At 38.5% G+C, this 20,531-nt stretch overlaps 2 protein-coding genes across 3 annotated transcripts; one reads left to right on the top strand and one right to left on the bottom strand.

The window, feature by feature from the left end:
- Positions 1 to 633: 633 nt before the first annotated feature.
- LOC146324890 (uncharacterized) lies at positions 634 to 1,810 on the top strand. The gene is made up of 4 exons (XM_084719964.1): positions 634 to 758; positions 871 to 902; positions 1,003 to 1,072; positions 1,301 to 1,810. The coding sequence occupies exons 1-4, from the start codon at positions 672 to 674 to the stop codon at positions 1,412 to 1,414; spliced, it is 303 nt and encodes a 100-aa protein (XP_084576090.1). The 5' UTR covers positions 634 to 671; the 3' UTR covers positions 1,415 to 1,810.
- A 1,254-nt stretch (positions 1,811 to 3,064) lies between these two features.
- LOC146324889 (protein-serine O-palmitoleoyltransferase porcupine-like) lies at positions 3,065 to 19,398 on the bottom strand. Of its 2 annotated transcripts, none has more exons than XM_084720510.1 (15): positions 18,880 to 19,398; positions 15,951 to 16,121; positions 15,652 to 15,844; positions 15,460 to 15,503; positions 13,879 to 14,060; positions 13,629 to 13,759; positions 13,498 to 13,518; positions 12,471 to 12,485; positions 12,238 to 12,363; positions 11,447 to 11,547; positions 11,242 to 11,318; positions 11,095 to 11,158; positions 10,796 to 10,881; positions 8,015 to 8,125; positions 3,065 to 5,831 (listed from the first exon to the last, which is right to left on the bottom strand). In XM_084720510.1, exons 2-15 carry the CDS (start codon positions 16,084 to 16,086, stop codon positions 5,730 to 5,732), a joined length of 1,389 nt encoding a protein of 462 aa, XP_084576636.1. In that variant the 5' UTR covers positions 16,087 to 16,121; positions 18,880 to 19,398; the 3' UTR covers positions 3,065 to 5,729. The 2 variants fall into 2 exon arrangements, with proteins under 2 accessions (XP_084576636.1, XP_084576635.1); XM_084720509.1 differs by having other exon boundaries at positions 15,951 to 16,093; positions 18,880 to 19,397.
- Positions 19,399 to 20,531: the final 1,133 nt, after the last annotated feature.

The following is a 20,531-nucleotide window of genomic DNA, read 5'->3' as shown; positions in this document are numbered from 1 at the left end:
CTAATTTACCAAGATGTTAGTTCTCCAAAATTTTTATTTATTCATCGGTGACGGGGCGTCAGCCAAGGCTAGTTGGATTATCTCTCTAGCTAGCTTTAGCAGGATGCTGCTATAGCTAACTGTGTTGTTGTCTGTTTGGTTTGATTTTTAGCTGCTTTGTTTTAACTGCACTTTTAACATGTTGTTTTCTTTAGAATTATGCGTTATTATGGCATAAAATAGGTTAAATGGCAAAATAAATGTCAAGAAGTCAGATTTTGGTCTTATAATTTTGACTAAATATGTAGTTACAGCATTTTGCCTTTGTAGGGCAGTATAGCATAGTCATATAACACAAATATTCTCATTTTAGGACAAAATCCAAATCCTCTGATAAAACATGAAAGAAGTTATCTCTGACCAACTAGACTATTTCAAAAAAAAAAAAAAAAACTCACTATCACGGTAACATGATGAAAACGCTTTCTTGTCCTGGACAATAGGTGAACACACAGTTCCAGTGGCTTCACAATGGCAGTATTACAAGGTCAGCTCTGAGGTTTCGCCTGGCTCAGCAAAGACCTGCAGAGCTGTGGGGCATGCTGCTCAGCTGACGGGGCTCTTTGCTTGTTCATGGTGCTCTTTCTCGAAGGGGCCCCAGTGACAGAGCCATTCAGAAGCACGGGCCATAAATGACCGAGTTGAACACCACATTAAGCACTGCATTCTCAGAAATCAGCACCGACTCTGGAGCACAGCCAAAATGCCAGGAACAAAAGGTGAGTAAAGAACAAAAATACAAAATATTTTTGTTTAATTTACCTGGACAAAAAATGTGCATTCAACAACATATAAAAATTAAATGACAAATAAAAAAATGTCTATTTTCAGGTAATAAGTCGGACAAGAAGTCAGCTACCAAGGTAGGAAAGTCATTACTATGCTAGTTCAAAATCCTAATTTTCTTCTCAATCTGTACATTTTTGTTGCCTAACTTAATTCTTATTTATTTTAATTTCACAGCAACCTCAGAGTCCTAAAGAGCAGCCGAAGAAAGGTGATCAGAAAGGAGATGATAACAAGAAGCAAGGAGGTAAACATTTATACTAACCTACATTTTCCTATTTTAGCCCAGTTAATCAAACCTGTGCACAGACTGCATGAAAAAAAAAAAAAATATATATATATATATATACAGTTTTGTGCAGGGTTGCTAAAGGCCGTCAGTGGTTTGGGATGTCTGGCACACTGTGTGGAAATGAGATGCTGTGATTGCTGTGTCCCCAGTGAAGGTATCTGTCTGTGTTTCATCCCCTCGCAGGACAGCCGAAGGGAGAGAAGCAATAACTTCCAGGCATTTGTGAAGATGGCTTTGGAGACACTGCTGGGGTCCTGTCGTCGTAAACATGGCGGCCCCCGGGGAAAACAGGGCTGAGTGCACACCACGCTTCGCCCCCCCACCCCGAGCCTGCAGACTGGGCTGCTGTGAGACCAGTTCCAATACGGCATCTGCTCACCTCTCACAGAGGCAGAAAGTGAACCTGCTCTCCATCCATCACCATCTGTTGTTCGACCTCTGTTCCTCCACCTCCACCCCCACCTCTCCAACTCCAAACTTTGTCTGTCCCCTTCCCCACACTGTCCACCCTGGCTTATTGGATGCTCAGAAATAGTTTCCAGGTTAAACCGGACCATTGCTTTGAGCTAAAAAGAAGTTTGTCACCCCCTTCTGATCCTTCCCCTAACTCACCCTCATATCACAATAGACTGTCTAACAGTCTATATTCTTCTTGTAAATAATCATTCAAATAAACAACACTTTCTTACGGCAGTCCATGTGTCTCTGACTTCTTTTTATACCATTCATCATAACACAGGGTTTTCAAGCTAAACTTTTGTTTTAAGACCTTTTTAAGACAAATCTATTATCATTTATTATCATTATTATTTCACTGCTTCTGGATTAATCAGCAACTGAACAGACAATGGATCGTGAAAATTTAGAGGGACATCAGGTCATTTTTCAAGCTGACGCAATGTATTTGGTTACCAGTTAGCACTGTGAGACAACAGCTAATGTTAGCATTCTGTCACTGCCTAGCTAACGTCACTGACATCAGTGCTGACACATCATCATTTCACCGCTTCCTGATTTTTCAGCAACTGAAAAGACAATGGATAGTGAAAATCTGGATGGACATTACGCCAGTTTTAAAGCTGAAACAACGTATTTGATAAATAATTACCTACCGTGAGATAGCAGGTAATGTTAGCATTCAGTCACTTCTTAGCTAATGTTGCTGACACCATCACTGACAAATTATATTTTCACAGCTTCCTGATTGATCAGCCACTGAAAAGACAATTAATAGTGAAAATCTTCTTCACTTTCAATTAGGCAAAAACGACTAATGGTTAATAATTTAATATTTTCAGTTGCGACCATTTAATTTTCAAGCATCCATATAATGACAAGTCAGGTTCACAGCTCACTATGAAGACTTTTTATATATGTATATATATATATATATATATATATATATATATATATATATATATATATATATATGTATATGTATATATATACATATATATATACGGAGTTTTGGGGTTTTCTAAAACTCAAAGACTCAAGTTTAGCGAAAGCAGAAAAGTAAATCATCTCAACAAAAGATTATAGGTTGGCAAAACTTAAAAAAAAAAAAATCAGAACTTTGCAAATCTAGTGAAGACAGTTGCCTTAAAACAACAAGGTTTATCAACTTTTTTTTCATAGTGTAAACTGATATTTTAAACAATAAAGAAAATATTTAAAACTTACTTACTTTACTTTATATAATGAGTATCTTTGAAACAAGAATAAAACAGTGTTTTACAAAACACAGTTTGATTTTGCTGTTGTGTGTCTTGATGTTAATGTTAAACTTCATACTTCAATCTAATTTTTAAGACTTAAGTTTTGTATTTAAGACATTTAAGACATTTTAGGGCCTAAAATTCAGATTATCGTATTTTAAACTTAAGAACATGTGGAAACCCTGTAAACACATCACATCTTTTCCCAATAAACAAACAACGACGGCAATTCAGGTTTCATGTAAAATTTTATAAAAATATCACAGGTGTATCAGTGCCTTCACATTTACAGGGAGAAAAGTTAAAGTAAATATCGGAATAATAGTTAAAATACTGTAGTACTTGTTGGATCGAGTGGTACTAGGTCTGCAGAGACTGAGCACTTGTTCTCAGGCATGAACGAACATTCAGGCTCTAATCTAACACACTACATCTGAGTCAAGAAGCAAAATCCTTTGACGTTCTAGATTTAAGAAAGATAAGATAGACAAAATGTGGACACAATCTGATACAGACGCTTGTTTGATTCTCTCATCAGTTAAATCATTAGTTACATAAATGCATCATTAAAAGCAGCAGTGTGATAAAAATCTGTACTTAAGGATAAATATGTATTATAGTGTACTTTCATCATTTCATCTAATATGAAACTGGAAGAGTTTAAACATGTTTCCTCTACAGTAACACGTGTGGAATACCCTGATTCTAAGCTTTAATTCTCAATACTGAAGAGTTTTTCAAATGTTCACAAATACTAATGAGATCGTATCTAAGAAAAAGCAAATAATAAAAAAGGAAATTGTCAAAATAACACAAAATAATACAAACACCATTAGGAAATCTCACCACAAAAATTAATTCATAGACTTGCTGATTAGTTTTCTAAAATTCACAAAAGGGGAAGTAATTGTTGGCGACATTATAATTGCTGCCTGTGCTCTTTTCATTCAGAAGTAAACTCTTTGTCGTCTTTCACATGCTCTGTTAAAGGAGAAGTCTGGGGGGTAAGTTGGTGTTTCTAATCTCGTCTTTTGATTCACATTCTCAAAACAGGTATTAAAAAACAAAAAGGGTGATTATTTGATTTTTCGTTTTGAAATACAACAATTACGATTGAAATACAAGGTGTTATTTTGTCATGGTCATAAATAGATGAGTAAAATTTTAAAAATTGTTTGATATTAATTTTCAATTTGGTGTAATAAAAAAATCACAAGAAAACAGAAACAAACAAACAAAAAAGCCCCAAAACGTTTTTTTTTTTTTCTTTCATATTCTGAGACCGGATGTGCTCATTTATAAGACAAGAACACCAAATGTAAGATTTCCAGTGTTGCTTTGCCTAAAATGTCTTTGTAAACCCACTCTGATATGATTTTATAGACATGGCAGAACAAAGCTGTCATCTGCAGAAATCTCACTGCGGTCAAGTCAGCTGTCATTTCTCAAACAGAGCTGCCTAGATTTTCAACACAGTCCTGCTCACGATGACGACTATATCAATGTTAAATCTAAAGATAGTTTACTGTTCAATTTTTTGGGAAAAGTATCAATGGTGTAACATAATTTGAGATGACTTTTGCTTTAATTTTCTCAGAAACTGAACAGTAAATTAGCAGATTCTGAAAAAACAGCCTTTTTCCATTTCTGCTTTCTAGTGATTTTATGTTTTGTTACACAAAATAGAAAAACAAAAAGTCATTTGTTATATAACCCTCTTTGACCATGAAAAAGAAAAATGCCTTTCATTTCAACTTTAACTTTTGTATTTTAAAATGAAAATCAAATCACCACACATTTTTTTGTTTTTTTACTACCCATTTCTGAAAAGAAACTCACATGACAACAAGACACACTGGCCCAGGTGATATTCTGTACTTTTCTTATTGCTAACAAATCACATGAAAAGACAATCGATCTGATTGATTCTATTAATAAGTTTTGTCTCTGTAGCTGAAGGCTGTTGTATCTGATTGTGTTTTTCTGTGTCACAGACTTCATTGTTGTCCAGAACGTATCAATGAGCCGCACTGTTAAACTGGGTGACATGTTCCTTCATTACAATGAACGTGGGCACTGTAGTTTATTTTCAGCCAGTCCCACATACACCATCCTGCTTCTGTAGCTCACTAAAGCCAAAATGCATATTAATCCGCTGCTTAAAATAGTTTCAACGAATGTTTGCTACAAACTACAGTGCCCAGCGAATTATTCAGCCGTTTTAAAAATGTAAGCAAACAGAATGAGTTTGGCTGAGAGCCACAAGACGAGGGAAAGAACTGAGAGATGGACGAATGCGTTGTTGCTTTTGGGTCTTTTAGGATCTGTTCAAAATAAGAAAAACATAGAATACCACCAGCCTCATCCTTCAAACCTACCAATACGATTGTAAAACACTTGAAGGGGGAAACCACATCTGGAGGGCATCTGCTGCAGTCGATGCTGAAACCTAGATAATGGGCTCTATCATGTGTCCACAGAAAGGAGCAGCCGATCTCCACCATGCTGATAGGTATTGATTGTGACTCGCAGTGAGACATCGGTAACTGCTGTCACGACGTGAGGGCTCGACAACTGCGGCTCTGATAAAAAGGATGCGATACGGAGAGGAGGAGGGAGGGAGGAAGGGAGGGAAGGAGGGAGGGAGGAGGAGGAGGAGCGGGCTTATCATTTCATGGATATCAAAACTAGTCCCCAGCAGGTTATAATAATGGATTACCCAGCCAACATGCGGCGCAACCTGAACACTGCGTGTTGGTTTATTGTTGTGTACAGGTTGATTCAGTTCTCTTCGGTCTGATGCAGGATAAAGTCACAGTGCAGAAGTGGAGAACCAGCCTTGACAAATCTCATTATTGCTTCCTTTACCTTCTCTGTTTCTCTGTCTCTGTTTATTAGAGAATCAGACGGTACAATATCCAGCAGCCGAATGTGACCCAGTGGCTCGTCCAGCTCAGCTCTGACCACTTCTGGATGGTATGATGAGTTATATCGTCCTGTAGGGGGCAGCACATACAGGACTATGTAAGCCAATGGATTTAATGCATAAAAAACAAACCTTTACTCACTTATTCCTTTCATTAAAGCCTTTTAAAACCCCAAACGGGAATAATCATTTGTTTTATTTTCTGAGAGAACAATCTAAAACCACTCATACACTAAAATAATAACAGCGGAAACAGTTAATGGTGATCAGAGTTACACTAATCAGCTGATATGGATCAAACAGTTTGGGACAGATTCACTCCACCGCAAATGTGTTCATGTAGTCTGCTCATTTTGACTCTTTTTTTTTTCATATAAATGACAACACATGGTGAAAAAAATATTTTCCAGTAATTCTATTTCTTTTTTAGCTTTACTCCCATGATGCTTTGCCTTGTGTTAACCCATCTGGCTACCTGTCAGAACCCCAGAGTTATGAAACGAGCTGCCTGAGGAAATCAGGTCAGCGGAGTCAGTGACTTCTTTTTAAATCTCTTCTTAAAACATAGTTTTTACCGGAGCGTGTTTCCTGCCCTGTACTGGTTTTATGTTTTGTTTGCTTGTATTTTATTGACTGTCCTTTTGCAAGTTTTATTTGTTTGCTTGGAAAATTGTTTTCATGATCTGCAGGTTATGAGGTTGCTGCCTGTGTGAAGCACTTCCTACATGTTTAGAAAAGTGCTCTATGAACAGATATTTTTTTTTACCTGAGGCTGCTGCTGTGTGCACATTGAAACCATGACAAGGAAAAGAAAGTAATTTTTATCAACAAAAATTTTGTATCCTAGAAGCTCATGACAAACTACCAAAAAGTGAACCAAGGCGATGCAGCAGAGAAACTAAAATAACCTATATTTTATCTACAGCACTGGACTGTATTATAGTGCAATTGAAATATACACAGCATAGTAATTTGTTTGAATTACTGCACAAATTACACAGTCAGTAAAATTCAGCAAATAGCGGTCCGTTTCATTGACAATAGTGTCAATTAGATGCGCTGTAACAAAAAAAAAAATCCTCCTTTACTAGATTTTCAAGTTTTGAATGTTTCACAATAACCTAAATAAATTTTTGCCAACCTATAATCTTTTATTAAAGTAATTTACTTGTCTTCTTTAGATACACTTGAGTCTTTGAGTTTTAGAAACCCAAAACAATTTATATTTCAAAATTTGTTGACAGTGAGCTGTGAACCTGATTCATCATTTAAAATTAAATGGCTGCAACTGCAAATATTAAATTATTGACCATTATTCTCTTTGACTTCAATGAGTTTGTCTTAAAGCTACCACACTGAGTTCTTAAGTTATTATGAAACAGTCTCAGTTTAATTCTGATGTATATATGACCTACATAAATTGACAAGACCATCAGCAAGAGGATCGGCTATTTCTGTATTGTTATTCTCCGTGGGATTCTCTGTAAAATCAGATTAAACAAGCCTGTATTTACATTTTCCGAGGCAGAGTTTGGTGAGAAGTATGTTAGTCAGTTAAGGAAAAGCAGGAGGAGATTTTTAGGCCATTTAGACAATTGTAATTTTGACATTAGGCTATAGTTTGTGGTTATTACGGTGGAAAAACTACTACTTCTGTCCCACAGGGGCCTCCAAAATTAACAAAATATGAAAGTTCTTTGTAGTAGCTTTAAGAAAAAAAAGTAAATTATCTCAACAAAATATTAATAGTTTAGTATTAATAGTTTAGTATTAAAACTCAACTCAAACCTAGACCATGAGTTGATGTTTCTCAACATTTTCATTTTTACAGTGTGGTAATCTGCATTAAAGTTTACAACAAAGAAAAAAGTTGTAATAATCACGTATTTATAGTGATCAGTTAGATCTGTATAGACGTGGTCACTGTCAGAAGTTTCCACTGTGTATGACAGTTCACTTTCTATCTTTGAACTATAAATACTGTGGCTACGGTTACTTTCCTGTATAGCATTTCACATGTTCATAGATCACATAGTGAACTGCACATTTTATAGGGTGTCATTTTAAGTTCTGTACACACGACATCTATCGCACGTCCTGGAAGAGAGATCCCTCCTCTGTTGCTCTTACTGAGGTTTCTTTCAGTAATTCCCCGTTAAGGTGGTGTTTTTCCTTATCTGAATCGATCAATAAAATTGTCTTGACTGTATAAATATAGTTCCCCATATTCCTCTGAACATGTTGTGACCTCACCTCATCCTCCTCCATGTAGTCCACACTGGAGTTGAACACAGAGCCCAGGTACGTCAGGTGGAGTATTGCCAAAGCGCTGAATGCTATGTTAATCATGTACACCCATAGCGCCTGCGGGGGGAGAGACAGGACATCGTGTAAGGAAAAGGAATCAGTATTTCTGACACTTTTATCCATTTCTTTTTATTGTAATATGTGTGGGTTTTTTCTATAAAAGGTTCTGAAAACTTATCAACTTCTCACTCAGTCTTGATGAAGCAGATTAGCTGAATGTTTGACTATTAAACTCTTAAAAAACAAACCTTCTTCTGTTGCAGATTTAGAAATGAGCATGCAGTGTTATGAAGAAATGCTTAAAGGGATTGCTCGGATTATTTGAAGTGGGTTTGCATGAGATTCTTAGTGTATTAGCTACAGTGGAGAAGCAGCAGGACCACAAGCGTATGAAGCTAAACAACGTATACTGCTGTGGTCAGCAGCAAAATATATTATAGCCACCTAAAAGAAGCAACATCAGTTCAAGTGTACACTACATTTAGAATATTTTTACTGCTTTACGTTGCCATCAGACAGCCTTTTCTGACAGGTAAACACTGTTATATAAGCCAAATACTGCCCTCTCCAAACCAACCAAACTCCATAGGAAAAATCAGTAATTTTACCTAACAGAACACAGGAGTTACTGTGCTACAACTGCCTCAGTTGGTTAGTTTGTTTGCGTTATTGTGTGACTTTAGTGACTCTGAACTAACTCTTTAAAACACAGAGGTCACACAATAACACAAACAACCTAACCACCAAAGCAGCAGTGAATGAGCAACTCCCATGTTTTGTGAGGTAAAATTACCATTTTTGCCAATGGAGTCTGGTAGTTTTGTAGAGAGTGGTGTTTGTCTTATATAACTATGGTTTCTCATTGGAAAAGGCTGCCTGACATCAAGGTAAAGGGGTGAAAATATTCCAAATTAAGCATTCACTTCATTCAAACTTATATCAGTTTTTTTATACAGCTAAAATAGATTTTGCTGCTGACCCTGTTCACATTTACATTTCCAATTTTCCACCCATCAACCACTCTGATCCTCAAAACTTGGCCTTGTATCCACTGCCCTCTCCAACTGCAAAACAAAAGGTGCTGTTTGCTGTTTTAGCCCCAACCCTCTGGAACAATCTACCCCCATCGATCAGACTGGCAGAATCTCTCGACTGTTTTAAGCGGCTTCTCTCTAGGCAAGCCTCTTTATAGATCTTTCCCTGTTTATGTTTTGGTTTTGTTAATTTGGTCTGTCTCTTATTGTGCTGTGCTCTGAATTGCAATTTATTTATTATTTTTTTAGATTTTCTGTGTCTGTGTGAAGCACTTTGTAACTGTGTGTTTTAAAAAGCGCTATATAAATAAAGCTTTACTTACAGCAGCACATTGCGTAGCTTCCTACACCAGTAGTCGTGCCGCTTCTCCACACTGAGGGCGTGCCGACCGCCATCTACTGTACTTAATACACTGACTGTGGATAAGTACCTCATACAACCCCACTTCAAATAATCCAAACTATCCATTTAAGATTTTAAACCACATTTTCAGGGGCTTTAACGGATCATTGCTTGAAATACGATGGGAATGATCAGCACTATGTTGCAGACCATGCAGGCTGCTTCTTCTTGGCATAAATCATTATTCCCCCTCCCCGCTGCTCTTGATGTGTGTAACCAATATAACATAAGGGATTTTTGCTGGGCAACTTGCCAGCAAACTCCCAAAATATATCAACTGACAGCGCAAGGCGGACCATGGGGGCTGCTGTACCTTAACTGCCGCAGATGTGTTTTTTTTTCCACACTACTTTAGAAATACATTAAGTGCATCTTTTTAATGATTAGACTATATGATCGTGTCATTTTCCCTGCTGAGGAAGTGTATCATTATCATTATTATAGGCTCAACTCAAATGGGGAATATTATTAGGGGGCTTATTTTCATATTTTTAAATACATTCAGAGTAAAAATAGGGAGCACATTTTCTCTGAATGCTAACTAGGCCAGAAGAGCTACTAGGTAGGCACCCTTTGAGCACCTCCTGCTCTGAAAGGAAGTGCCAGCAATGCCAGTGCAATGGCCAATTGCTCAGATAAAATAGCTGGAAGGAAACCAGGATATGCACAAAACATGTGCAAAACACCACAGGCCTGTGGTCACAAGAGAGACTTCAATTTGTGCAGCATGAAGCATTAGCTGAACATACAACAAAAAATTAAAAACAGAAAAAAAAATAATTAACTACAACTAAACAGAAACGAAAATAAAAACCTTTCATGCTAAGCTGGGGCAACCCCATAATCAATGTCAAAAACAGTCAAGAGCCCAGATATCAGTGGCCAAAATAATTATGAACACAGATATCAAGGCGAAAAATGGTTAAGAACCCAGATATTAAGCTTAAAATTGTCAAGGACATCACTAAAAACTGTTAGGAACCCAGATATCAATGCTAAAAATGGTTGAAAATCTCAGTATAATTGCTTGAAAAAGCTAACAAGCTCCTGACTCTAGTCTCATATTTAGCATTTAGTTTACATATCTAGAGACATGTGAGTTGAACTGATCTCATCTAACTCTCTGCAAGAAAGCAATTAAACCTATTTCTCAAAATGTCTAACTTTTTCTTCTTTAATATTCACACAAAACTGAAGAGCCCACGGTTAATCTTAAATGACTGGTAATAAAGACTCCTCTCCTCTCTCTCCTTTCAAAACAAGAGAAGGAAAAGAAAGTTTGCAGTCTACCTTTTTGTTCTTGTGAGTGCAGTTTGGCTGACATTTCTTTGACAGTACACAGGCGTTAAAAATGGCTGCGAGCCTCTTCCGCAACACTGAAACACAAAACAAGACCAAAGCATTAAAGATGAAGCCAGAGGAGGAGTTCCTTTCCTTTTTCCAACCATAAGAGGTAAATTACAGGCTCTGCAGTGAACAGAAACGCTGTGTTATAGCGGGGGCAATTAACCATTACTGCAAAGCTAAGCACCTTCTCTAAATGGAAAGGTTCTAATGTGGAAAAGAGACGACATTAGGCAGACGCTCACCGTGCTCAATGTACGTGATGAACCCGAGAGATATGAGTACTGCACCCAGATGAAAACTCAAACCCTGCCAGACACAAGAGTTAGACTCAAAACAATCCACTTGTTCAAAAAGACTTGCTTATGCGAGACTGTCCACATGGTACTCACATGCAGGAGAGCGCTGGCCGTATACGTCACCATGACGGCAGAGAACGTCCCAAATTTGAGAGCGCTCTTGAAAACATCTGTGAGACGAGAGCATCAGCTCGCTTTGAGAGTTTGAATGAGCCATTATCGTGTCGTTCATAATGAGATCGGAAAGCAAGAACAGCTGCTGCCATCGGGCAATCGCTGTTAACGCCGTAACACTCACAGGTGTGCAGAAAGGAAGACATGGGCAGATTCCACGACGTCACCACCTCCACCATCGACCGGGGAAACTCTATGTTCAGTGGCTTGGATACAGTCATGTCCCTACAAGACAACAGGTAAAGGTGAGGTTAAATGTGAATATAGAGAAACACACTTTCTGTTAAAGGACTAGTTTGGATTACTTTAAGTGATGTTGTATAAGGTTCTTTTTCATAGCCAGTGTATTACCTACAGAAGATGGCGGTCGCCACCCCCAGTACACTGTATTTAGAATATTTTCACCAATTTATCTTGCAGTCATATGGTCTTTTGCAACAGGAATATAAGACAAATATTGCTCTCTCCACACCAACCAGACTCCACTGACAAAATGAGTAGTTTTACCTCGCAGAACAACCAAGCATGTACTTGGACCAACCAAACATCTCACCTGGTTGCACTTGCCTTGCACTTTATGTAATCCTGTGTGGTCTATGAATGTTATGTTGTCTTCTTAAGTTTATAATAATTTCTCTTTTGTAGTTCCAGGTAGCACCTTGGTCCCTGAGAAATGTTTTTTCATTTGTATGTAGTTGAAATAACAAGTAAAGACAATCTGCAGTCAGTCTACAGACCAGCAACTCCCATTGTCCCTTTTTACCAATTGAATCTAATGGCTTTGGACAAAGTGACATTTGGCTCAGAAAAGGCTGCGTGATGGTGAGGTAAAGCAATCTAAAGCAAGCTAAATACAGCAAGAGAGAAGCAAATAATCTGAACTATTCCTTTTTATGCTGCACATTACATACTGACCATTTGAGGTTTTCTTTCTCCTCCGTGAAGCCTGCTCCTGCCAGTGTCGTAGTGGTTTCGCTCAAATAACCAACAAAATAATTGCTAAAGTGGAAAGACATTGTGTTCTCATACGCCAGCAGCCACCTAATGACGTTAAAAGAGGAAGAAACAGACGGATATTACATTCTAATTTTAGGTTAAAATCAAGCGTAATGAATTAATTAATCATAATACAATGATAAAAGACATACTTTGCTGGTGTACCTCTGAGAAGCAGCAGAACAAAGAGAAGAGGCGCAGCAGTTAATTTGACTGATACATTAAATTCATATAAATGCTCTTCTGACTTGCCATGTGATGAACTACGTCACGCCACGTTTTTCAAGATGGGGAAGCAGTTGTGGTAAATGAGAAGGTGAGATGGGGGTCCTGGCACACATGTGGCTGCACAGAGAGGGGGAATGATGGGGACACATGCGTGCAGGTGAAGGTATTGCACAAATGGTAAATGCATTAAAGGTTAACTTTGGTATTTTTCAGCCTGGACCCTATCGTCCCATTGTTTTTGTGTCTAAGTGGTCCAGTACTGGTGTTTTTGATGTTTTCTCAGTTCCATGTGATTTCAGTCTCCCTGATCGCCCACTCAAGGTCTTTGTTTTTCCTCTCCATTAGCTTGATGTTCAATTTTGTTTAAATGGAAGGATGCAACACCTCCATCATATAACCAATGGATGTGATGTGAAGCTGGAAAAAAAAGATGCACCTTCAACAGCTCGATTAAGAAATTTTATAAAACCCAGGACCCTTTAATAAACTGTGTGAACAATGAACTGTCATATGTAAGCGTTTTGTCTTTTTATGCCATCTGTTTATTTTGTTTGTTGTTATTGGTTTTATTTTTGTCACCTTCCAGCATCCTTTCTCTTCTTGCACATATCTGTAACTTAAGATGACAACCTATGTTAATGTCTTATATGAGAAATGGGAAAAGTCTCTATAAATAACATGTAAAAAAAGATCAATGTTGTTTGCATTGTTTGAAACACTCTTGATGAAGGTCCAGAGGGGCCGAAACATTGTTGTGATCAATATATTGTGTTGTTGAACAAGAACAGTGTGTTTTCATAAAAAATGTTGTCCTTATTAGTCCCTTACACACAAAAAGAAGGCTCCAGGTAGAAAAATACCTAAGTTACCCTTTAAAGAATCCAACATTTATGGGAGGGGATGAAACAGTGTTAAGTTGGTTCAGATTCACTGATGTGGAAAATTAATTACCTGATCTTCCTCCTCTTTTTGCTGCAAACAAAGCAGATAAAAGAAGATGAGAATTAAGCTGTAAGCGATCCAAGCCTGAGGATAAACAGGGATTTCTGATTTGTTTACGAGTACGTCTGCATTCCACTCACCTTCGTAGTAGCTTGTCTCCGTAGACGGGTATGAAATAAGGGAAGAGGTAAGGCGCCACACAGTTGGAAATAACAAGGCAGACCTGGCTCTTCACCCAGCTAACAGACACTTTTAAAAGCCATGAAAAGCTCTGAGGAGAGGAAAGAGCCAAAAAATTTCAACAGTTAGCGGCTCGTCTCGGGATAAATCTTTTAAATAATCCTCACCCCCACCTTCTTCTGCACTTAACAGATACAGTATCACACTTACCAGCTTACGTCCCTCTAAAGCTTCTTTGTAGCTGTTGAAGCTGATCCAGGGACCGAAGATGACTGTGCCCACAAAGTAAATGTAGCCCATGAACTCGATGGGCGAGGGGACACTGGTCACAACACCTCTGTCCAGATCGAAGGCCAGAGAGATGGCTTTCATGGCAACCACCATCTGTGAACCTGAACAACAGCACCAACACGTAAAGGGATGGTTCAGTTTTTTTAAGCTGGTTTGCATGAGGTACTAATACATAGTTAGTGTTTTATCTACAGTAGATGGTGGTCAGTCATACTATTTTCTCAGGAGACTTTTTCATTGCCCTCTCCTGGATTTTTCACACTTTTTTTTTCATATTCATAATCACAACCTTTTTCTGGCACGGTACGGCGTGTACTGTTTCCGTCTCACAGCTGCATGTGAGACGGAATAGAGCTGCATCCAGTTCGCCTCTAATACATCGATGCTCACACCTCCTCCTCCTCAGTGAGTAAGAGACAACGAGAGAAACGGAGGGTAGTAAGAAAAAAATCTCTGGTTCCTTACACAAAGCTTTAAAAGTTGCAATCAAGAGCAATGTAACTAAAATGCACTTTAAAAAACATTTGTAAAATGTCCAGAGTGCAGGAAACAAAGTCTATGAGTCTGCTTTAGTTTCAAAATTATCCCTATTTTTGAGGTCTCAATGTTGGCATGTATGTGGTCAACACGTCCTCACTTTGGAGAAGCAGCAGGAGTCCCAGTGTAGGAAGCTAGGCAATGTACTCCTGTGGACAGGATCAACAGCAGAAAGTAATTCAGCCTACAGTCTTATCTCAAGTCAGGTCTTGAGATGGATGTATTGAACAAATTCCCCATGATCAAAACTTTTTTTTTCTGAGTCAATACTCCAGGCTTTTTAGATTTGGAAATCTCATCAGGTTAACTGATAAACGTTTTGAAAAACTTCAGCTGCATTGTAAAAGAGTAAACTACAGAGAACTTGGGTTGGGTGAGTCTATGTGATTTGAAAGGTCTGTGCACTTTTATAGTTTGTATGTAGGCATCAGGGCAATAACATGCACAAGAAATCACAGAGTTCTTTTGCATTTTTAATGCAAAAGCAGTCTAACAAGTTTTACTTTTCTCAGTAGGTAATGCTGTAATGTAACTAGTTACTTTTTCATGGCAGTGATCTTGTAATGTAACAAGTTAGGTAAAGGTAGGTAAAGGTAGGTAAAGTGGCAAAAAATGCTAAATATAGTGACTTATTCAAAATCTAATCCTTTTTTTAGGTGGCTAAAATGAGTTTTGCTAGTGATCCTGTCCACAGCAGTACTTCTGTGCTGGTACTCCTGCTACTTCTTCAAACTGGGTGCATGTTGACCGCCATCTACTGTCGGTAACACTGATTATGAAAAAGTACCTCATAAAACCCCACTTCAAAAAATCTGAACCCTTTAAATAGTCACTAGAGTCCAACATAAGAAAATTATCAATGCAGAATATAAAGGTAAACCTAGAACAGTCACACTTTCTGTTTTTATCCAGCAGAAATGTGTCAAATGTTGCTGGCTCTAGAAAAGACGCTGCCTGACCTACCTCTCATCTTGTGCCAGTTGGTGGTGTCCATCATGTGCAGCTCTCTGATAAAATCGGATAAGAATAGTTTCAGTTTTGATGTACATCTCACCGCAAATTCAACTTCACTGCAACGTCTGACTTTGAGAAACTTCAAACACAGAGTTGACGTGTGCCGCTGAGCTGTCAGGCTTCAGAGGAGGACTCTCTTACCCCAGCAGCAGGTAGATGAGCACAGTGATGGAGAGGAAGGTGCCTCGGATGGTCGAGTGGCGGCACAGGAAGAGGAAGAGGTAGCAGAGAAGGCTGAGAAGGACCACCCAGATCATGTGAAGCTCAAAAAACAGGTAGAGAGTGTAGAAACCTCCTGCCACTGTGCCCAGGTGTTTCACAAAGGAGGGGAGGCCTGACAGAACAAAAACGAAAAGAAGAAATAAAGGGTAGTACAGGTGATTATGATGACGCAAGGGTGAATAAAACTGAGCGGGCAGGAAAAATAGCTGGACCCTCACCCAACATCCAGAGGAGTCGACACAGCAGGCAGATAACCAGCAGCTGCCATACCTGCTCCAGGCCCTGCTGAGCTGTAGGCAGCAGGCAGCCGTGAGCGAGCTCCTGGAAAAACTTCTGCCGGCTGAACGCTCCCATCACTAGACTGGAAAAGCAGAGGGAAGCCAAACGCGCTGCTCTTACACAGCGAGAAAAAAATGGAATCTGTATCACTAGAGTCAGCACATATCTGATTGTCTATGGCTATAATTACAACAGTGTTCAGGTACTGCACTTAAAGGGACAGCTCGCCTCACAACCAGAGTTTTGGCCAAAGAGATTTCAGCCTTCTCTTGAATATAATGGAACTGGATGGCACTCAGTTTGTTGTCTCCCTTTGTCTTTCCTCTTCCTCCTCTCTTTTTTCCCCATTATTTTTATTATTTATTTTGTTTTCTTCATTTCTTTTCTTTTTCCCTCTCTTTCCCCTTTTTTCTCCTTTTTGTTTCGTATTTTATTTTATTTACTTCTCTTCCCTTTTTTCTATTTTTCTTCTTTCCTTTATTGCATTTTGATGATGTGTCACTTGGTGTTTGACTAATAGGGTTGCACCTTCACAGGGAACTACCCTCCCACTCAACTCATTCCTGCAACAAAACATAGGTGTGCAAGTTACTGCTGATGAACCCTGACAAAGAGATACGAGTTGGTCATTCTTAACTCTTTCTGCTCTGCAAACTAAAGGCATTTTAATTCTATACAAACCTTACAGTGTGCCTTGAGTGTTTTTGAAGGAGACTTGCATTTTTGATTTTTTGCTGAGACTGTTTCACCCGTACAATGAGCCGTTCACCTGCAGAACAAGCACAAAATGCGTGAAGTATAGAATGCACTTGTCTGTGACCAACAGAAAGACCCAGCAGTGCTGCCACTCTATTATCTTCATGTCCAAAAAGCACACTTGAAAAACTCGAAAGCAATGTCTCTGTGCAGAAATCGTGACCAGGTTACTCAAGACAATCCACAGATCTTGTCGAGAGAAGTTTCATGTAGGAACTTTTTTCTTTATACAAGGATTGTTCTAATATCAGTATCAGAAAATGCCTCAGGTGTTGCTGAACATGCTGGTATCAGTATTGGTGGGTATGTGAGTCTACGCACTGATCTGATACCATGTAATTTATTAAAGCCGAAACAGAACTTTGCTATTTCCCATATGCCATTTTTTCCAGAGGACTATGAAGTCATGTTTTATGGCATTCATTCTGCTTTATAAAGGGTTTAAACTGAGTCAGGCCATACAACAAGAAGAGCAATTATATCACATCCATTCAGAGATTAGCAGTATAGAGCAGCTAAAATACTGTTTTTCCTGTGAAACTCTAGCTGTGTTTTGTGGACCAAAAAACTAAACCCGACCTTCAATCAGCATGAGGATGAGTAGATAATGATTGAATTTTCTTTTTTGGGTGAAATATCCTTTAACATAAGTTGAATGCCACCTAGTTCCATTTATACTGACATACAATTCTTCGACAGGTATCGCCAAAATTTACCAACTTGCACCAAAACAATCTATATGGATGAACAGTACTACAGGCCAAAGGATATAAATGCATGAAATATGCATTTTTGGGGCAAACGGTGCCATAAAAGTGAAAATTCAGCACTTTTCATGTGTCCCATCATTGTTGATGGTAAATGTAGTTAACTGAAATTAATAAATTCCTCAGTGCTGCTATGGTGACTAAGAAATCTGAGTTCTCCTGCTCACGATGCCTACATGTACCAGGATGCATTGCAGGCAACTTTCTTACACCTGTACTCATGTTGCTGAGTGTCACTACCCAAGCCTACAGCTATTATTTTGTTAGCTAAAACATAGTGTTAGATGATAAAAATACTCATCTAGCATGCCACCTGGCTACCCAGAGATGGAGACTAGAAATCCAACCTGAAATAGCATGTAGTTCTTCCTTACCCCCAATGACATCACTGTGACATCACTGGATGCAGGAAGAGCAACAGATTTTGCAGCAGGAGAGTTCAAGCTTCTCGGTAAATATAGCAGCAATGAGGAATTTATTTCTTCACTTCACTACATTTTATGTCTGCAAGAAATGATTATTTTCTTAGTTTTATTAATTGTTTGATCATTTTCTTGATTAATAAATTAATAGATGTTTGTTTTAAAATGTCAGAAAATGGTGCCAATGCTAATCTGTGTTTTACCATCAACACTGACTGAACATCCACATAAAAAGCGCCCGGGTGTCCCTTTAAGCACACATATGAAAACTTGCAATCAGTCACTCACTGTCAATAGACACACACCACCTTAAACTTCAAATCCCAGCATGCATAGCACCTTACTACAAATCTGTGCAAATCCATGCAATAGCTGTTACAATTTCAGTGACGATAATTAAATATCTTTGTGCTCTTTTCTGGGATTTAAATATGCAATAAGTCACATTTTAATTTTGTAATAAATGCATCAAATTGGATTTAAGGGAATAATTACGCCTCAGAATGAAACCTCAGGATGTGTAAAAGCATGGAGACCTCAGCATAATAAAATCAATATTGGTGTATTAAGACTTATACTCTGAGCTGAAGAATAGTAGACACATGCTGTTCTGCAAGGCATGCTCTCTCCGCAATGCAGTCGACCAGGGGGATGAGTTGACTCACAGCTGCCTTCCTTCATACAACCGCTGCATTAACATTAACATTAACAGCACAGCCAGTCCAGGTCTGTGCGACTTGCCATCTTAGATTTACGCAGGAATTTAAGGTGGTAAAGGTCGCTAACCTTGCTTCACCTCGCCAGCAGGATTTACAGTTTTGCTCCCGACGTGTTTGAGAGCTGCTCCCCCTGCCCCCCACCACGCAGGAAACAGCTAACTGCTCGCCCCGGGCATGTCAGTTTGTTTCCAGGGGTAAACTCACCCTCTCAGAGCAGCAGCTGGAGCCTCTTCCTCCCCGTGTCTTTTTTTAAAACCCAGCTGCCTTCCCCGTTTCCTCCACAGTCAGCTGAGCGTGTGTGTGTGTGTGAGTGTGTGTGTGTGTGTGTGCTGCCGGCCGCTGTGTCTAAACACACTCGGTCCAGATGCTGCTGCTGATCTGGATGACTCCCATTGTCACAGCATCAGCACCACTCGGCTGTCATCTAAGCAGCCAGGCGGAGACACCATCAGCCAATCTGCTGCTCAGGTCCGGCCGCGACAGCCAATCACAGCTGTCGTTACCTTAAAGTGGCAGCCACGGCAGCCAATCAGAGCCAACGCCCACCATTACCGGTGAGCTCTGACCAATAGGATGTGTACAGCGTGCAGATGGACTCAGACAGCAGACAGTGAAGCCTCATCTGGCTCTTGAGATGTGGTACAGGAGGTTGAGGAGGGATGAACTGTGGTTATGACTAATAAAATCAATAAACACTTAACCTACTTTTATTTCTGGGAAAGTTCCTTAGCTACAAATCCAAATGAAAGAACAGAAACCGGTTTATATTAATGTCTCAGTGAGACTGAAAGCTATAAAACCTCATCAAGAGACAAAAACAAATGGTGTTTCTTGGAAATGTGAGGCATATATTAATTTTTCCTACTTTTTATTTTTGCTGTTTATTATTTATTGTTTCTTTGCTTAGTTATGCAGCTGCTTTGACTCACAATTAATTTTTATTAATTAATTTAAAAATATTTTTTGAAGATTATTTAACATTCAAATCAAGAAACGAAAAAGAAAGGGTAATGAAGGAAATAATAAATAAAACAAAGACAAACAAGAAAAGATCAGCAACATCAGAAAATATATAATAACATAATAATAAAAAATAAAAAAAGAGAATTAAAAAGGAGCTAATTACGTATGCATTATTTCATAGGATATAACTAAACAAAACGATAGATTCAGGTTTAGGTTAGATGAACATTATCAAACAACTGGCTACCATAGGTACATGAATATACACAAATACTTATTTGTACGTACATGCATGCATGAGTGTGCGTGTACCAAAACATGAACACGTAGTTACACACACTTTCATGTGAATGATAGACAACAACAAAACAAAACTTTTTTTTGCAAGTATTTGTCCAGATGCTGATAGTGTAAAGAGATTTAAACCTGAAAGTTGTGTTTAAGTTGCTCTTAAACCTTGAAACTGATGTATCAAGAATTAGTACATTGTTTTAACCATCCAGTGCAATATATAGTTTCACTGTGCAATCATCCTGTGCAATTATATCTGTTCATACTGTGAAATTATCCTGTGAAACTCCTGCAGTGCAATCAAAGCTCTGCGCAATTAGCCATTTCTCAGGGCTTTTTTTCCCCTTAATATTATGCTCGACACCATGCATGTAACAATATACGTGCAACTGTTCTGTACTATCATCCATATAACTGTCTAGGTGAAAGGTGCCTATAGTTTTTTTTTTCTTATTTGTATTTTTACTTATCCTTCACTCTTTTCTATCTCTACTTTTGGTTGTTGAGCTTCTGCAAAAAGTGAATTTCCAGAGTGTGGGACTGGTGAATTTTATCTTATCTTAATCACAATGGTTTGTAAAAGTGCCTTTTTGGAAAGTGAT

The sequence above is a fragment of the Lutjanus erythropterus genome, chromosome 6 (assembly GCF_056507025.1).
Source record: "Lutjanus erythropterus isolate fLutEry1 chromosome 6, fLutEry1.hap2, whole genome shotgun sequence".
NCBI classification, from domain to species: Eukaryota; Metazoa; Chordata; class Actinopteri; order Lutjaniformes; family Lutjanidae; genus Lutjanus; species Lutjanus erythropterus.
The sequence above is the reverse complement of the archived record's forward strand: the minus strand, read 5'-3'. Positions and strand labels throughout refer to the sequence as shown.